General features: G+C 40.0%; 1 protein-coding gene across 1 annotated transcript in view; it reads left to right on the forward strand.

Annotated features, from left to right (window-relative positions):
- Window positions 1-18,673, forward strand: part of LOC134461428 (titin-like) — a 133,415-nt gene that overhangs the window by 31,929 nt on the left and 82,813 nt on the right. The window contains exons 4-14 of the mRNA XM_063214358.1: window positions 2,109-2,132; window positions 6,593-6,628; window positions 6,904-6,954; window positions 7,206-7,232; window positions 7,870-7,905; window positions 11,280-11,435; window positions 12,244-12,522; window positions 12,838-13,116; window positions 13,789-14,073; window positions 14,238-14,264; window positions 16,275-16,301. Of these exons, the coding sequence (XP_063070428.1) occupies window positions 2,109-2,132; window positions 6,593-6,628; window positions 6,904-6,954; window positions 7,206-7,232; window positions 7,870-7,905; window positions 11,280-11,435; window positions 12,244-12,522; window positions 12,838-13,116; window positions 13,789-14,073; window positions 14,238-14,264; window positions 16,275-16,301 (1,227 nt within the window). The remainder of the gene's footprint in view (window positions 1-2,108; window positions 2,133-6,592; window positions 6,629-6,903; window positions 6,955-7,205; window positions 7,233-7,869; window positions 7,906-11,279; window positions 11,436-12,243; window positions 12,523-12,837; window positions 13,117-13,788; window positions 14,074-14,237; window positions 14,265-16,274; window positions 16,302-18,673) is intronic.

Raw genomic sequence — 18,673 nt, forward strand, 5'->3', positions numbered from 1 at the left:
GGTTAACAAATTGAAAATATTAGGAAGTAGTTGTTGTACTGTGCAAACATTTTCATTTTGGTTAAGACGTTGACTTAAAGATAACTATTGACATTGAGAAAAAAGTTGTGATTCCTTTAATGTTAATCATGTAAATAAACATGTTCATAGGAACTCTTAATGGGACTGAGATATTTGGTCAAGCGCCCATTCTCGGTGGAGTTTCAGGTTAGTATGGGTTGTCATTCTTTACAAAAAACAAACAAACAAAAAATCTTTAAAGTGATACCATTTCTGGAAATAAGCTGATTTTACACCTCCCTTTGAGTTAAATAATTGAGTTTGGCAGCGCAAATTTACCTCTAAGCTAACAAATAATGGATAGGTACCGTACTAGCTAGGTGCTAGCTGGTTCCATAGAATTCCTTCATAATTGCTAGCCTGAAGAAGTAACCTCACCAGAATAAAAGGACAACCAGAAATAAAGGAGATAGATCAAATCAATTATTTAAGTCAATGGGAAGTATAATATCAGATTATTTCCAGAAAAGTGCTGTATCGCTGTGAAAATAAGCTCATGATAGGGTCATGATGTCTCTTAGCTCTTGGAATGTCTTTGTTGGTCATGACTACAAGCTTCTGTATCCCTCTAGTTAATAAAAAAGGACAATGGTGTCATTGCTACCTGGTATTTTTTAGGTCAGGATGGGGCAGGTTAGCACACCAAGCTTCACAAAATGGATATCAGCTAGTTAGTGCCATGTGGTCGTGGGTGGAGACATATTAGACAGGTCATCAGGTGGGAAAATTAGGCCTTTACCAATCTCATCTCTGTGGGTGACTGACCAGAGGGCATATTGGAAGAAATTAAAACATGGCCACCTCAATTTTTGCCCAGAATTCAATATGGCCACAATTTTCCAAAATGACTTGTTTTCATTCAATGAACAATGTACTATACAATGTACTATAAGGTGATATTCACGAAAGATTGACTATTTTCAGCACTATTCTGTCCTATTTCCTTACATACATGTTTACAAAGGTTGACTGAACTAAAAATAATGAAAATAAAGTTGGCCACCTTGCCATATCCAAAGGAAAGTACTAAAATTAATGATTGAAATGCACGTAGAGTCTATGGCTGGGTAAATTAGGCCTATCGTCCTGTCAGGGTTTTCACAGTGGATAACAGACCAGAAGGCCTATTGCAAAAGATTAAAACTTATAGAATATAGTTAATCTTTCATGAATATCACCTTATAGTAAAGTGTAATAATGCATAAAAACAAGTACTTTTGGAAAATGGCGACCATATTGAACTCTTCAAAAATTGAGGTGGCCCCATGTTTTAATTTCTTCCAATAGGCCTTCAGGTCAGCAATCCACAGAGAAAAGTTTAGTAGGACGAAAAGCTTAATTTTCCCACCTGATTACCTGCCTATGTGATATGAGTGGGGGCTGTGTATTGCTGAATGAAGACCAAAGACACTTGAGATCAAGGGGGCTTACTTGAGTCATTAATGCATCACTAATGTGTAGCATGGATGCTATTTTAGTGGGATGGATGCAGTAGAATGTTTGGTCAGTTTAGTATGACCCTTTATTCCTTTATTCCCTTTCCTCATTTTGTTCCGTCCAGTAAGCCCTCTCATTATCAAGGTTCTTTGAGAAGACATGCACTTGCTGGGTGGGATAGTATACTGCGGGATGGACCAGTCAGTCGTTACTGTGTGTGGCCAGGTATTGCAAAGTGTGGCCATATGACGATGATGATGGGTGGAGTCACACAAGAATGGGTGGAGTCATATATGGCTGGATGGAGCTATATATGTGCATGCAGAAGGTACCTAGTGCAGCGCTGGGCCAACGGACCTAGCCTACACTTGTGACAAAGTCACACACTTTCTCGTCAGTTTAGTAGTGGTGCTTCCTCCATTATGTACCCTGTACATAACTAATGCGCAAAGTACATAAAGGCTTACTGACTGACTTACTTACTTACTTACTTATGCACTAACTGAACATTGGGGTGTAATAGACATTTCCCTTTCAGAAGGAGCTTGCTGAAATAATAATGTGACATGTTAACTCTTCTAAAGCTAACTGCTTTATTGAATGCTTCACAGCTCAGCCAGCTGGTGTCGCACCAGGTAAGTACCACAGCACTACACATCACTAATATAAGTGCTCTAATTGTTACTGCAGTTATTACATATAGTATAGCCTATGTGCTTAAATAGCTACCGAGTTATGACATATGTGTATAAGTTCTTTAATAGTTATTAGAGTGATTACATATATAAGCAAAGATTCTCTTAATTCATAATACACCGTCTCTGATATAAGTGCTCTAATAGATACCGGAGTCTGGAGTTGTGATAGCCTGGTTTTACCATCACCTCATACTAATTATATACAAACAGAGAGTCTGGAGCTGGAGTTCCGAGATAGGGTTTGGTCTTGTTATCAGAAAACCAGCTAATCAGCAAACAGTGGAAGGATGAGGGGAAGGACGAGGGTGTGCACACATCGAACATCAACAGAATTCACCCCTCCCACCAGTAATCATTTCTCAATGACATGAATGTTAGTGACTGCATAAATGAGGATGCATATTTCAAATTTCACCAGAGCTCATTACTTAGCTGATGCTTTTATCCAAGGCAACATTAAGTTATTTTAAGTGCATGGTAGTGCAGTCTCTGGAGCATTGTGGGGTCAGGTGCCTTGCTCAAGGGCCCTTCAGCCATGGAGGGAGTTAGGGAATGGAATGGTAGGATTTGAACCTGCAACCCTCTGATCTAAAGCCCATCTACCATTGGACCACAGCTAGGTAAAACCTCCTTTTACTTTCTCAGAAAAGGGGATGGAAAAAAATCTGGATATAGTTGAATGGTTAGTTATTATTCAAATACAAAACTCCATGGAGCATGAGTATTACCTTACTGATGCCAAGGGGAAATTAAGGTGCCTAGCAGCCCGAATGACTCTCGCCAGACCCTTGTGTATTTCCGTTCAGCTTTGCCCGGCTCCTAAACCAAGATGCAGTAGAACCAATCGAGACTGCAGGATTTTCAGAGATGTAACAAAGTGAAAATTTAAACTAAGTGGAGAAGGGAAAATTAAGTGAAACGCAACAGTTGTTTCAGCAACAATGACTGCTCGCATGGAGTCACTCATCGTTATTGATTCTATAATCATATCCCCGAAACACGGAGCGTCAGAGATGTAACGGTTTCACGTGCGCTGCCGCCACTGCAGCCTTCGCGTCCGTGTCCGTCGCATTAGGTCTTTTGTGTTAACGCGATAACTTTTGAACCGATGGTTGGATTTGTCCCAGATTTGGTGTGTTAATGCTCTAGGGTAGGTCCATTAACTGATTAGATGCTGGAGGCCAAGACTTTCAAGATGGCTGAATTCATGATGGCTGATATTTTGTTTGGCCCATAACTTCTGTCCGGGTAGATGGATTTGTCCCAGGTTCGGTGTGTTGATGCTCTAGGGTAGGTCCATTAACTAATTAGATTTTGGATGCCAACACTTTCAAGATGGCTGAATCCAAGATGGCCGAATTTCTGTTTTGCCCATAACTTCTGACCAGTTGGATGGATTTGTCCCAGATTTGGTGTGTTAGATTTTGGAGGCCAACACTTTCAAGATGGCGGAATTTTAATTTGGCCCATAACTTCCGACTGGGTTGAATGATTTGCACTTTATTTTAATGTTTCACCATACAAGTGGATCTAGCCACATTAGGTACAGTGTAATAACCAATGTAACAACATTTAATACCATGCAATACTAGTGTAATACCATTGTAACAATATGTCACACCATGTAATACCACACAAATACATGATGTAAGTACAAAATTGGTACATGGTGTTACACTGGTATTACATGGTATTATATACTGTTACACTGGTTATTACACTGTACCTAATGTGGTAGATCCATTGAACCATTAAAATAATGTTACCATATGCCCCATTTTTTTGCTTAGTTTTCACAATAGTCGTTTCGTTTTAAGCCATGTCACTGATCTATCTATAGATATTAAATATATTTCTTTTATATTTTGTATTTAATGTACAATTTTATAAAAAGGTGGACGGGAGTGGTAGGAATGATGGGGGACTGGAAGCATCGTGTTTAGGGGATACATGTTTAGCAGTCGGAGGGGACTGCCTAGGCCTAGTTTTAGTTGTGTTTTCGAATCTTTGAGTAGTTAAAGTAGCTCACTAAAAATGTCAAGACATATGGTTCTCCAATCACGTGCAAGATTATTTTTTGATAAAACCACGCCTTCTGAGACGTACGCCTATGGCGTACCTCCAGGTTGACCAAAGAACCATTCATCTGGAGAGTCAGGTCACACATAGCTCACACTGCAAGAAAAACCAAACAGAGGTTATGTCACACATATAAACATAAAAATAGATCAAATATGTTGTACAGCTCTGCATTTATACAATCATTAATCACTAATCATCCTAGCAGAGAACAAGTTCTTATAATACAAGCATGACTCTGTGCTAAAATTATCTTAAGCTTCAGTGCTAACATAACTACTGTATGTGACTCTATTATGAGTAGGGATGACTATAGAACTCCTTGCCTTCCTACCGACTGCTGACTCTGTACCCTTTAATGGTAAAAGTCTGCTTCATCATACATTAGTCATACATTATGTGAGTGATTCTACGATTCCCCTACGCTTTTGGCAAAAGCAAAATGTCAATTATCAGTATTTTTTTTCAACTAAATGACCTAGATGTTTACATATTATGTATATATTTAAGTTTCCAAACAAACAAATTGCCAAGCTTAATCTTAAATCATTTTATAAATACTCAAATGAAAGCGAACATTTGCTTAATTATTTTGTCAACAGTGTTATGGACAAATACTATGTCATTTCAAACATATATAAAAATGCTACAGAGTTGAAACAATATACGTTTGAAAGTGCTTATGTCCCTTAGCAATAATGTTGTCATTAATCTGTGCAACTGATATAGAAAATATGATTGTTGAGCTTCATAAGTAGGATTTTATGATTCACTGTGATACAGACTGACACATTTTTCATTATAAATCCCTGTAACATCTGATTTGAATTTAGTCACCCTCCTTACACAAGACTTCCTTCTCCAGAGATAATCCCTAGTGTCTGTTCATAGGATTTTTCCAACACATAAGGGATCAATAGCTCAAAAAAACTTTCAAAACAGTCAACCGTGTTACTCAACTGTGTTACGGTCAACAGTGCAGGGGAACAAGTCGGCACTTTTTTAGGAGAAAAAACAGAGCCGACAAACAGATCTCCCTAGAACACAAATTATTTTGTTTGTCAGTCAATATGGACATAAAGTGGCAAAAACATACTCCTCCTCAACTGTCATCAGTGTTGCCAGATTGGGCTGTTTCCCGCCCAATTGGGCTGCTTAGGATGGCCGTGTGCGGGTAAAGATGCCATCTATCAGAAAAACCTGCCCACTTTTTGCCATAGAAATCAATAGAATTGGGCGGGATTTTGTGCTTCTAGGCGGATTTTGAACATTTTTTGAACATCATCAGCCTCATCTGGCAACCCTGACTGTCATCGCTAATTGTAACACCATTGACGGTAACACCGTTGACATTTCAGCCATTTTTATGGTGTTGTGCTAACTGAGGACCTCAGAAGTTCCACCACAACACCTTAATCAATTCATGTATCTGTATGCTTTATCTGTGTTTTTCTACATGTGATTTATAATTCAGATTCTTTTGAATATGTTGAATACTCTTCCCATATCCTGCCAAAGAGGTTATGACATCACGTGATGTTATTCGTATGGCCTAAGACCAAACCATTACTGATTTATGGAGGGGGTTTCAGACCGTGACACGGTTAACACAGTTTTCGTGGACACACACAAAATGGCAAATTTCATGTACAGTGGTCTTTCTGACAGTTTTGTCATATTGTGATGATTACAGTGAATCAACATTTGCAATCGTCCTGGGCAAAACAAGTTTCTTTACATGCTAATATGACGACTGAATCTGATATTTGGAAAACAAGACGGCATGAAAACAGCCAAAACCAGTATTAAATATTCATTCTTGCTGAGGGAAATAATGCCATGTCTACACTTTCTGTATTATATGAAAGATAAATGTGTGCTAATGTCCAAAACATCATTGGATGCAGTTAATAGGATGCATACAGAAATACTGCTGTGCTGTGGGTGTAGTGTGTAATTAAGCAGGTAACATGCAAATGTGACACTGTGAGGTTAAGGTGCTGGTTGCATGTATCTGCATATTTTTTAACGTGGATATTTTTTTTATCCGCCTACGTATAAACGCAACATGTGGATACAAATAAAATGTTTAGCATTTTAGCCCCATACATGGGATATACGTATATATTGAAATGCGCTTTCTAAAACTTTGGTTACATGTAAATGAGGGCCCCAAACGGATGTGTTTTCAAAAATACCCGTGTAGGCTACTTGAAAACAGTTTCATAGTGCTCTGCCAAACATGTGTGACACTGAGATATAGTGTTGTCCTATACAGTACATGTATGACTCTCCCCTACTCATTACGTCTCTTCTAGGTAACTTTACAGCAGTCAAACCTGTCAGGACACCAGGTCAGTACCACCTTTCATTTGACAACACTCACTTATATCTCGTTGCCCCTGCCAATGCCATGTGGCGCCATGCTGTCCTTATGTCTGCTTGCTGTTTATGTCCTGCTTATTACCTCCACCAAGGAGGTTATGTTTTCGATCACGTTGGTTTGTCTGTCTGTCTGTGTCAAACAGCTTCCTTGAAAGAGGTATGCACTCTCTGAGTGCATTTCTAGTTGTTATTGTTGTTGTTGCAGTCCTTATGCTTGACTGTTGTGTGTCTCCTGTCCATCCAGGAGCGCTGGCCATCCCCAAGGGACTGGAGAAGGAGGCAGAGCCACCCACAGGTTGGTGTTACATATGGTATTATGTTTATATCTCCTGATATCATATGGTAAGGCAAGCAGGTTAGTTTTGCATTGGGACTATACTGAACACTGTATTACTGGTATATGGCTGAGACATTATTCTTGGAGATCTAGTGTATCATACATTTGTGTCTTATATGCAAATGTGCCTCTTGTTTCACAAAATGGCGGTGCTATGTGTTTACTGTATAAAACTGTAAACTATATGATTTCTTTCATTCTTTTTGCAGCTCCATTTGGCAGGGCTGGAGCACCAGGTGAGTCATTACAAATGCCTTTCAACCAATTAGAAGGACTTTCATTGCCATTGTCATAGGAATTAGCAACCTGAGACTCCCAATCAGAATCAGATTTGTTAACTGAACTAAACCGATGTGTCATTGCCTCACTGGCCCAACTGAATGTGCATGACACCTGGGGCCTCATGTGCAAAACTTGATCATGCACAAAAAAACTGCGTATGTAACTTCTCACGCAAACATGAAGACTTACTTAACATGAAGAAGTGTGTTTGCACAGTATTTCATGTTAAATTGAATGTAACATGAAAACTTGTGTGAGAACCTGTTTATGCATGACTTGATACATCTGAATTTTTGTGCAGATATATCTTTGCTGATGTTCACATTTGCAAATAATAAGTTGGAGATAAACACAAGTATTAGTAAATGAGGCTCCAGGTGTGCTAATATTGACCAGACTTTTTACTGGTAAATATTAGCTGTCAAAATAATGTATGCACATAATATATGCTCATTTACAAGGATTTTGATTCTGGTAAATGTTAGCAGTCTATATGTTCATGTAGAATAACATATATGTTGACCCTTGTGTTCCTTACAAAATAAAGCATAACTTAAAAATATGTTTTATTTAAAACACGGTTCTTCTCAGCACCTGCTAGACCCATGTTTGGTTTGAAAAAAAAAGGTCAGTATTGTGTGTTTCGCATTGTGCCTGAAGCCTTGATTGTCTGTATCGCTGAATGTGCAATGTACACCGCAGAGGAATGGCACGCCTGGAGATCGCCTCTATGTGAAGGAAATGAAGCTGGCTACATGCACCACATCTTACAGGCTTACATCTGCATTAGATAAAGGTGCACTGTGTAGGATTGTGGCCAGAGTAGGTATTGCAACTATGCTCCTATTGCCAACTGTGCTGCCTATTGCCAAATTTGATCTTTCCATGAATATTTACTCAGTATTAAACTACTAACTAGTATGACCAAAGTACAATAAGTTTTGCCGCTAAAAGGTAGCCTGATAAACCAGACTAAATGTGAGATTGGATGTTTAATTTAGTCTGGCCCCGTTGAATGATACATCCGAAGATTGTTGATGAGAACAACCCGTTCTTTCAAACCTTACCTATAGGCCAACGCTCCCTCTGACCAATCAGCGCCATCTTGTTGTGCTCTCCCAGCGTCGCAGGCTTCGTCGCCACTCCCTCAAAACCCTGCCTGCTTTGATTCAAAACACATCTCTGTGTTGTGATTGGTTTGCCAGATTCAGGGCATTTTGGCAGTTCACGGCTATGGATCAAGGCTAGACCAGTCGCAGATAAAAAAAAAAATTGACCACCAGCGGGTGCCACTAGTTTACTAGGCTTGCTAAGAGGTCTTTTTCTGGACATTCAAAATGGCGGACATGGAGAAGATCCACCTCTTCGTGTATGAAAAGGGCAATTTTTCCCTAGTCATAATGAATACTCAGAATTTGATGGTGGTGATAAGTATTCATGAAAAAGGTCATATTTGTGAATGGGCAGCATGACTTCTAGAAATAAACTACAAATATTACACAGTGCACTTTTAACTGCTATCCACACATCATAAACTCCCTTGCAGAAGACCTGTATGATGTCAACATGTTGTGTAGAGTTCCATTCAAGCTTCATGGCAGAAATGGGAGTTTTGTGTCTTTGACTGGATCCAGATCACAATTATTTGTAAAAAAAAATAATAAAAAAAATTAAGAAGATAGTATTTATAGCCCTCTGTGTTTGTTGACTTACTATCCATGCCACTCTCGCAGACACTCAATGTTATTTTTCAATTAGTATACTCACGTGCAGGTAACTTCAAAATTATTATTTTTTAAGTGTGTGTGTGTGTGTGTGTGTGTGTGTGTGTGTGTGTGTGTGTGTGTGTGTGTGTGTGTGTGTGTGTGTGTGTGTGTGTGTGTGTGGTGGGGGAAGGGGAGGGTTAGACATTGTTAGACATGGGGCACCTAAGTCATGCCCTCTACTTCCTGGTTTATGGGGCAGACGGTTGCAAAAAATTGAATGGAAGTGAACGAGGCGAGTCGTGGTGGACTTGTGGTGCATAAGTGGAGGTCCAAGGTTTGGATTGTTGTCGAAAAACCACTCATTTCAAGCCCAGTAATTCATTTTTGACTCCCTCTGCCCCATGAACCAGGAAGTAGAGGGGTGACTTAGGTGCCCCATGGGGCACCTAAGTCACGGCCTTCTACTTCCGAGTCGTGGCGCTGAAGCTCTCAAAATTTTGAATGAGAGTTAATGGAGCGAGTCAAGCTAAATCCTCATCTCGTTTGGCATGTGCTCCGGATTTCACATATGATGGCAGTGAATTTAAAAGGTTTGGATTTGGGCCGTAAGACCACTCATATTTGGCACGCAAGAAAGGTTATTTTAGCTATTGTGCAAAACTGTGTTAGAGACTACAACGTGCGCCTTGCATATTTGGCGTGAACCGAGGCACAGCCAACCTTGCCGCTGCACCGCGGCTGAAGTGGCTGCACTTCGGACATGCGACTTCTGTGTAGTCCAAATAATTACATATTTTTGCGCGCACACAACTCAAAAAACGCTTGCCAAGTGAAGTCAACAAACACAACATTGGTTATCTTTAATTCTGAGGTACAGCATATGTGTGATCGATGGAGGAATGGGAAGTGGATTTGAAAATAGCTTTTATCAGTCCATTAAAGCCCAGTCAAAAGTTTTGGCTTTCCCAGCCCCATGAGCCTCCCGGAAGGGGTGGAGACTTAGGTGCCCCATGGACTGTGGTCATTTCCTTATCCTCCCCCATCTCTCTCCCACTCACTTCCTGTCACCATCTCACACTGCCATATCAAATAAAGACACATAAAAGCCCCTACATTTTTTAAAAAAAAAGGAAAAGCTGAGACTTAGCTCCCATCGCTTTATGAGTCAACAGAATCTATTCAGTCATGAACGTCACAGCAGTACTATATGGCGTGTGGATAGTTCTTTTTCATTCTTATGTGTTTTTTTGTATAGCATCTGATCATTGTTTGTTTTCGGATGTGAGCACACACAATGTTTTTTTACGTATGAGTTGGTGAGTTAGGTTCTTTTACAATTGTTGCCACGGTGTAAAGTCACATTGTTCATTGTCTCTTCACATACTGTATTCATACAATTGTAATTTTAGTCTGCATATTCTGTATGTCAGGGATATCAAACTCAGGCCCAGGGTCCAAATCTGGCCCTCAGGGTCATTTTATTTGGCACTGAAGATCATTTTTTCAAATATGTATTACAATTGGCCCACATACACCATTAATATTAATAGTAACATGATTTGAACATGAAATTTGGTGTGTCATAGGAATATAAGTGTGCTGAGGCTAAGGTAACATCTTACAGTCAGACAACAGAATGTCCAGGCACATTTAAACTACCATATATGAGTGTTTGTGAATTTTGCTTTATCAAGTGGGGGTGCATGCACAATTTCAGCCCATTAAAAAAAAAAATATATATATATATATATATATATATATATATATATATATATATATATATATTGTGTTCAGCCCACAACTTCATCCCAGATTTTCAATTTGCCCCCCGAGTGAATTTGAGTTTGACATCCCTGCCTTTATGCACTTTTGCTTATACGTATCTCCCCACTAACAAATATCACTGAATGAACTATCTTGTCATGATCGCAAGTACTGATATTATTGTATATCAACCTTCAGAAATTACAATGCATTCTAACCAGACTTGGCACAGCATGCAGCATCATAAGCGTGGATATGGCCCCAGCATAGGAATATGCCACAGCAACCTGATACTCCCAATAAGAAATCGCTGGCCCATTTTGCAATCAGCAATTTGAATCATCCTATCAGAATCAGTTTTATGAGCCCAGAACAGAGGTAGGCTTGTATAAATACTAATGATGCTCTCTGTCTCTCCATTTCTCTCTCTTTCAAGCACTCTTTTTGTTATCCTTTAGCTGTTCAATCCCAATGAATGCACCACAAAAGCTAAAACTGTCTAATTGCTTATTGAAAATATTCTGTTTTCAGTACCAGCCCCAGCCAAGGCACAAGCCCCAGCCCCAGCCGCAGCCCCAGCCGCAGCCCCAGCCCCAGCCGCAGCCCCAGCCCCAGCCCCAGCCCCAGCCCCAGCCCCAGCCCCAGCCCCAGCCAAGGCACCAGTCCCAAGCAGGACTGGAGCAGCAGGTGAGCAAGACCTTATCCAATCAGAATAAGTGTTATTGGCCCAGGTTGGTTATTAATCAGGCCTTATCCAATAAGAATAAGTCACATTGGACCTGGAGGTAATTAGTCATTCCTTATCCAATAAGAATAAGTGTTATTGGCCTTTTTGGTAATTAGTAATGTCCACACAATGTGTGTCTAAGACTGACTGAATGGAAATTGAAAAAGTGTCTGTGCAGTGACATTCATATAAGATGGGATGTGCCACGAGAATGTGTGTGAAAACATGTGTATGCATAGATTGCGACATCTGTTTTTTTTTGTGTTTGTATGTTTTCATATTTCCAAATATGAAAAGATTCAGTACGAAATCTAAGCAAGTCCTACCAGTAGCACACGAAAATGACCCGAACACCTTACAAGGGTTAGGAGATTTCACCTAGTCACAAGTGTAACTTGTGAGAACTCATAAGCGAACCGTACTGAGACCACGTCAATAGAGGTCTCAGTGCGGTTCACTTTCAAGGGGTCTGGGTACACTTTGAAGCCTTCACATATGCACCAAAAATGCACAGATCTGAGTTCACTTAAATGGCTAATAGGGACCAGGTGTGAAAACCCTAATGTTATCAGTCACACAACTCTGAATTCCATGGCTCTGGCAACGTTCAAACATCCCTCTATTTTTACTTGTACTTCTACTGCTACTTTTCTTTTTAACATCTCTGCTCCTCAGGTGAAATGTAGAAGATGAAGTGACACATTTAGCTGATTTCCACAATAAAGTGCCGCAATAGTTGAATATTTCTTTTTGCTTTTTCCCCCCCAGAACCTCCTCATTTTGAGACCAAGTTGAGTGATGTTAGTTTCACTTCAGAAAAGAAGCTCTACTTGGAGTGCACCTTCACTGGAGCTCCTCAAATGTTTGTCACCTGGTACAAGGATGGAAAGCAGCTCTACGCCTCCTACCGCTTCAACATCAAACTCATTGGCAATAGATGCACCGTGGAGGGACTGTATCCATGCGGCAAAGACACTCCTGGAGTTTATGCATGTGAAATAAGCAACCAGTATGGAACGGAGATCTGCAAAGCCACTGTGACAATGGGTCAGTATTGTGTCTTTTCACAGGATTTAACAGGGACAGCCGTGGCCTAATGGTTAGGGTAGTGGTCTTAAGATCACAGGGTTGCAGATTTGAATCCCACCCTTACCTCTCCTTACACTTCCATTCATGGCTAAGGTGCCCTTGAGAAAGTTACCTAACCCCACATTGCTCCAGGGACCGAAATATATACCCTGTACTAAATAACTGTAAGTCACTTTGGGTTAAGGCGTCAGCAAAGTGTAATATAATGCAAACAGAGTTTTTAGATGTAATTTACAGGCATTTGTCTATATTGGATAATTTGTTTCATCACAGAACCTGCTCGCTTTGAGACCAAACTGAAAGATCTTACCCTCACTACAAAGGAGAAGCTCTACCTGGAGTGCACCTTCTCTGGGTCTCCTAAGATGTTTGTTACCTGGTACAAGGATGGAAAGCAGCTCTACGCCTCCTACCGCTTCAACACCAAACTCATTGGCAATAAATGTATCTTGGAGGGACTGTACTACTGTGGCAAAGACACCCCTGGAGTTTACTCCTGTGAAATCACCAATGATTATGGAACCGATATCTGCAAAGCAACTGTGAAAATGGGTCAGTATTGTGTCTTGCCCTGAGTATTTGGGCATTTGTCCGTAACGAGTCAACACAGTAATACATATTGGTCACTGAATTGTAAAATACAAATATGTATAGGGACACATTCTCTCATGAATGTGTAAGAAAGCCTACTTTGCTCAAACCATGCCTTAACAAATATATTTGATCCGTTTCACCTACAAAACAAACTTTATGTAATACAGTCACCTCTAGAGAATGAACTGCCTGAATGCACTGCAAGTTCCAACGCCTGCTTGCATGAAAAAACTTAAGTTACCTTTTAGTCTGACTTAGGGGTCTCAAGTATGAAGTTAAATTGCACAAACATCCTGAAGTATTTCCCTCAGGTTTCCCTCAAAGGTTTCCTTTAAATCCTTATTTTAAAAGTGAAGAAATATTTCTCTGTTTCCTAAAAAGTGTAAGCAAATAAGTGGTCCCAGGATTGCCCCTGGGGGACCCCACAGTTCAAGGGTATTGGTGATAAAGTTTAGCCTCCAATGGCAATAGGTTTTTTGTTGAACATACTTGTGTTGAAAAAGAATGATTCCGGCAGTCTCATGGCTAATAAGCTCTACAAAAACCATAGACAATGAACTGATAAATGACTCATTTCCACAAAACCTTTCTTTCAACTGACTTTTAATGGATTTATTTGTTTTATCACAGAACCTGCTCATCTTGAAACCAAACTGAAGGACGTTACCTTCACTTCGAACCAGATGCTGTACTTGGAATGCACCTTTTCTGGATCTCCTAAGATGTTTGTCACCTGGTACAAGGATGGAAAGCAGCTCTACGCCTCCTACCGCTTCAACACCAAAATCATTGGCAATAGATGCATCGTGGAGGGACTGTACGAGTGTGGCAAAGACAGCGCAGGAGTTTACGCCTGTGAAGTCAGTAACGATTATGGAACAGAGATGTGCAAAGCAACCGTGGCCGTGAAAATGGGTGAGCATTGTGTCTTGCCCTATCACTTATCAACATTTTCAGATGTTGTTTACTGCTAAAAACAACAATACAGAGAGAATTGCTTCATATTCTAGTCATCTCATCAACACTTGCTATTACTCAGCTTGTTGGGTATAACTGTTTCTTTTCTTTTTTGTTTTCAGAGCCAAAAAAGACACCTCAATCTGGAGGTTAGTACTTGTGTTTCCAAATAATGATTGAACAAATTATTTGGGCTGTCTTTGGCTTATGCTGCCCTTTGGTAGAATTACATTCCCTCCTAGAACCACCTCAAAACTGTAAATATTTCTTTTAACAATACAGTATGTATAGCTAAACCACCACTGTGCAGTGTTCACTTGTGTGCCTTGGAGTGCTGTGTCACAATGACAATTTGAGCTGGAGTTTCCAGTTGGGCTTTTAAAAAAGCCAACAGTAATAATAACAATAGCTACGTATATAAAAGTAGTAGATTTGGAGTAGCAGCATTGTAAGCAGGATGTTGTATTGTCTTATTGTTCAAGGACTGAGGTAGTGCAGGGAAGGTGCAGTCTCATGGTGCAGTATCGTGTGTGTGTGTGTGTGTGTGTGTGTGTGTGTGTGTGTGTGTGTGTGTGTGTGTGTGTGTGTGTGTGTGTGTGTGTGTGTGTGTGTGTGTGTGTGTGTGTGTGTGTGTGTGTGTGTGCGTGTGTGTGTGTGTGTTCGTGCGTGCGTGCGTGCGTGTATGTGTGTGTTCTTGTGGGGTAGTGCAGGTCCAGTCCAATAGTGGAATACAAAAAGCAAAGGTTGTGCTGTACCACACACCGTGCAGACCAGCATGGTCCATTAACTGTGCGATTAACTCACAAGGCTCGACCAGGATCTCAAACAGTTTTGATTTTCTTGCAACCCTATGATTGCACGATCGTGAGGTGGAATTGCTTGTCGTCACCTCATGTACACTGCAGGACGTGAGACTCATGATTGACCTGCGATTGAGCAAGAAATAGGCCCTACTCTCAAAAAGTTTTGCGAGTGTCAAATCGTGGCAAAATCGGGTAAAAAGTTGCACAGTGTAAGCTCGCTTTAACACTGCCTCCGGTAACCTCGGCTTTATACCCAGGGAAGGTTAGCTGTCAAGCTGAGTAGCTATCGTAACCTGTACACGAATGGGTAACACTCAAAGTTTGTAGCTTCCTTGCCTGTCGGCTGTGATTTTATGATGTTCTTTGGATATCCCCTACAAAGAGGACCTGCCATAGAGAGAGTAGTCGAACGAAATTCGACTGATGAGAGAACACCCAACACTTAGAGACCTTCTCATGTGAATTTGGGACATTTTCAGAGGTGGCAAAGCCACCGGCAACCCCATCTTGGTTTCAGTTGCATCTTGAGTTGTCAAAAGAACCTCTGTGAACTTGCTACCTTTGTTGTGATGAAATGACCGATGATACACCTCATTATAATGGTTATTAATGGTTGCATTTTCAGAAGTGGTGAAAAAGCCAGCACCAGGTTGGTTTGAGAGTGATTGCACCTTGAGTTGTCTGAAGTACATGTTGTCCTCTGTCTGTCTGTTTGCTTCTTTGGATGCGGTAAATATACATATTGTAGTCTACATATTGTAGTTATCATTAGAAATAATTTAGAAATAATTACAAAATCATATCACCACCTAAACTTAGTAACCCTCTTGTGTGTAATGGCTGCATTTGCAGAAGTTGCAAAGCCATGTGCGACCCCAGGTTGGTTTGAAAATGTTTGCACCTTGAGGTCTCTAGGACAAGTGTTGTCCTATGTCTCTCTGTCTGTTTGCTACTTTAGTTGTGGCAAATATTTGTCTACATATTTAGGTTAGCATATGAAAGCCTACTGTACACGTCTTTATAATGTTTGTTCATAGTTGCAATTATAGCAACTGTCTGAAGTGGCAACGCCACTAGCATCTAAAGGTTGGTTTCTGAGTGTTGCACCTTGAGTTTAAATGGCTGTGTTTTAAAACACAAGTTGAACTCTGTCTGGTTGCTACTGTAAATGGATGCAGATATTTAAGCTAGTAAGCAAAGACAAAATAACACCCTACACTTAATGAGCTTCTCTTGTGTTAGTGAGCTTCTGTTATGTCTGAAAATGGTCTGTCAAAATTACGTCTACATACAGTATGTCAGTGACCATGACAACATACACGTCATTATAATACTTATTAATGGTTGCATTTTCAGAAGAGGTGAAGAAGCCAGCATCACCAGGTTGGTTTGAGAATGTTTGCACCTTGATTTGTCTGAAGTACATGTTGTCCTCTGTCTGTCTGTTTGCTTCTTTGGATGTGGTAAAGGAACAATCTACATATTGTTAATATAATTATTAATAACCACCAACACTCCATTATAATGTGGAAAATCTAATCACCACCTACACTTAGTCACCTTTTGTGCGTAATGGCTGCATTTACAGAGTTTGAAAAGCCACCCGGAACCCCAGCTCGGTTTGAGAGTGTTTTTCCCTTACGTTGTCTAAAGGACAAGTTGCACAGTATATGTAGACATTTTACTATGTGTGCTTGCTACTTCATTTGGCAAAAATATCCCATCTAGTTCATATTTAATGAATTACAAATCACCATCTACACTTAGTTAAATTGTGTTGTGTACTGGTTGCATTTTCAGAAGTGGTGAAGCCACCAGCAACCCCAGGTTGGTGTGAGTGTTTGCACCTTGGGTTGTCTTTGTTGATGAGTTGTCTGAAGTACCTGGTGTCCTCTGTCTGTCTGTTTGCTTCTTTGGTTGCTGTAAAGGTACAGTCTACATATTTTAGCTATAATTAGTAATATTATGCAAAATCATATCACAACCTATACTTCGTAACCTTCTTGTGTGTAATGGCTGCATTTGCAGAAGTTGCAAAGCCACGCACAACCCTGGGTTGGTTTGAGAATGTTTGCACCTTGTGGTCTCTAGGACAAGTTTTGGCCTCTGTCTCACTGTCTGTTTGCTACTGAAATTGTGGCAAATATTTGTCTACATAGTTTGGTTAGCACACGACAGCCTATTGTACACGTCTTTATAATGTTTGTTCATGGTTGTAATTGTCAGAAGTGGCAAAGCCACTGGGAACTAAATTTTGGTGTCTGAGTGTTGCACCTTGAGTTTAAATGGGCGTGTGTTTAAAAACACAAGTTGAACTGTATCTGGTTGCTACTCTAAATGGAGGCAGACATTTAAGTTAGTTAGCAAAGACAAAGAAAAACCCACACTTAGTGAACTTCTCTTGTGTTAGTGGGCTTCTCTTATGTGTGAAAAGGATTGCTTTTTCAGAAGTGAAAATGACACCTGCAACCCCAAGTTGGTTTCAGAATGTTTGCATCTTGAGTTGTCAAAAGAACATGTCTCCCTCTGTGAACTTGCTACCTTTGTTGTGACGAAATTACGTCTATATACAGTATGTCAGTGACCGTGACAACATACACGTCATTATAATGCTTATTAATGCACTGTAAAAAATGCCCGTTGAAATTACGGCAAAAAACTGTCAAATTGCAACAGTCAGTGACCGTAAAATGTAAAACAGTTTATCTCTGTACTAAATATGGCAAGCCACTATTTAGTCAAAAAGCGCTACATAACTTTATTTTTGACAGGTGTCATATGTAGAAAATACTGGACTGTTCTCTGTAAACGAAGATATTGGAAAATACCGTTAAGTGAGATGAAGTAGTCAAGAAACGGTGCATAACTTTATTTTTCACTGGTGTCAATATGTAGAAAATACTGAACTGTTCACTGAAAAGAAAATATTGGAAAATACCGTTAAGTGAAGATGAAGTAGTCAAGAAACGGTACATGACTTTATTTTTCACTGGTGTACACATATGTACACAGCTAATCTGTCAGAGTTAGATTGATCAGAGTTAGACTGGTGTTCAGCCAAAATCTAAACATCAAGAGTTGTAGCAACACTACAGAGTGTTATTTGACTCCTCTGGATCCGAGTTGTTGGGCTAAGAGAGCTAGAGAGTTAATGTTTAACTCCCTAGAGAGTTATGAAAACACGCCTCCCCAATTTCCAAATGTTTTAGCAACATGAGCAGCCATTTTTGTTGAGTCCCCTATAAGTGAACCAAACTCAATCCTCTGTTAGTGAACCAAATTGTGAACCAACAGACAAAGAACTCTGTTCTGCTTTTCTTCACATTGTGTATACTACAAAAAGTAGGTGCTCTTTCTGGTCGTGTTAGGCTTTTTTGTCCTCTTTTAGTCCAATAGATCTCTTGTGATTGCACTTGTTCCAGGTGTAACTTGTCAAACCACTGATACGCTGGTTGTAACAGGCAGAGTTTGATGTCAACACGCTATTTGATTAGTAGCCATCAATGAGTATTAACTTAGAGTACAACCCTTTGCATGTGTTCTAGTTTATCCTGCGAAAAATTCTCCACCGCAATATTTTTTTTCCCTTATTGGACTTTGAGACTTTGCCATCAGAGTTTTCGATTGAGAGGCAAATTGACACAGTAAACCTCTTAAAAATTCAGAATATCTTTTTTTGCATTCCTCCTACCCAACAGAAAGCAATGGAGGTTATAATGAATTAAATATTAATTACTCCACAGAAAACATATTGC

Source organism: Engraulis encrasicolus, chromosome 13 (genome assembly GCF_034702125.1).
Source record: "Engraulis encrasicolus isolate BLACKSEA-1 chromosome 13, IST_EnEncr_1.0, whole genome shotgun sequence".
Taxonomy (NCBI): domain Eukaryota; kingdom Metazoa; phylum Chordata; class Actinopteri; order Clupeiformes; family Engraulidae; genus Engraulis; species Engraulis encrasicolus.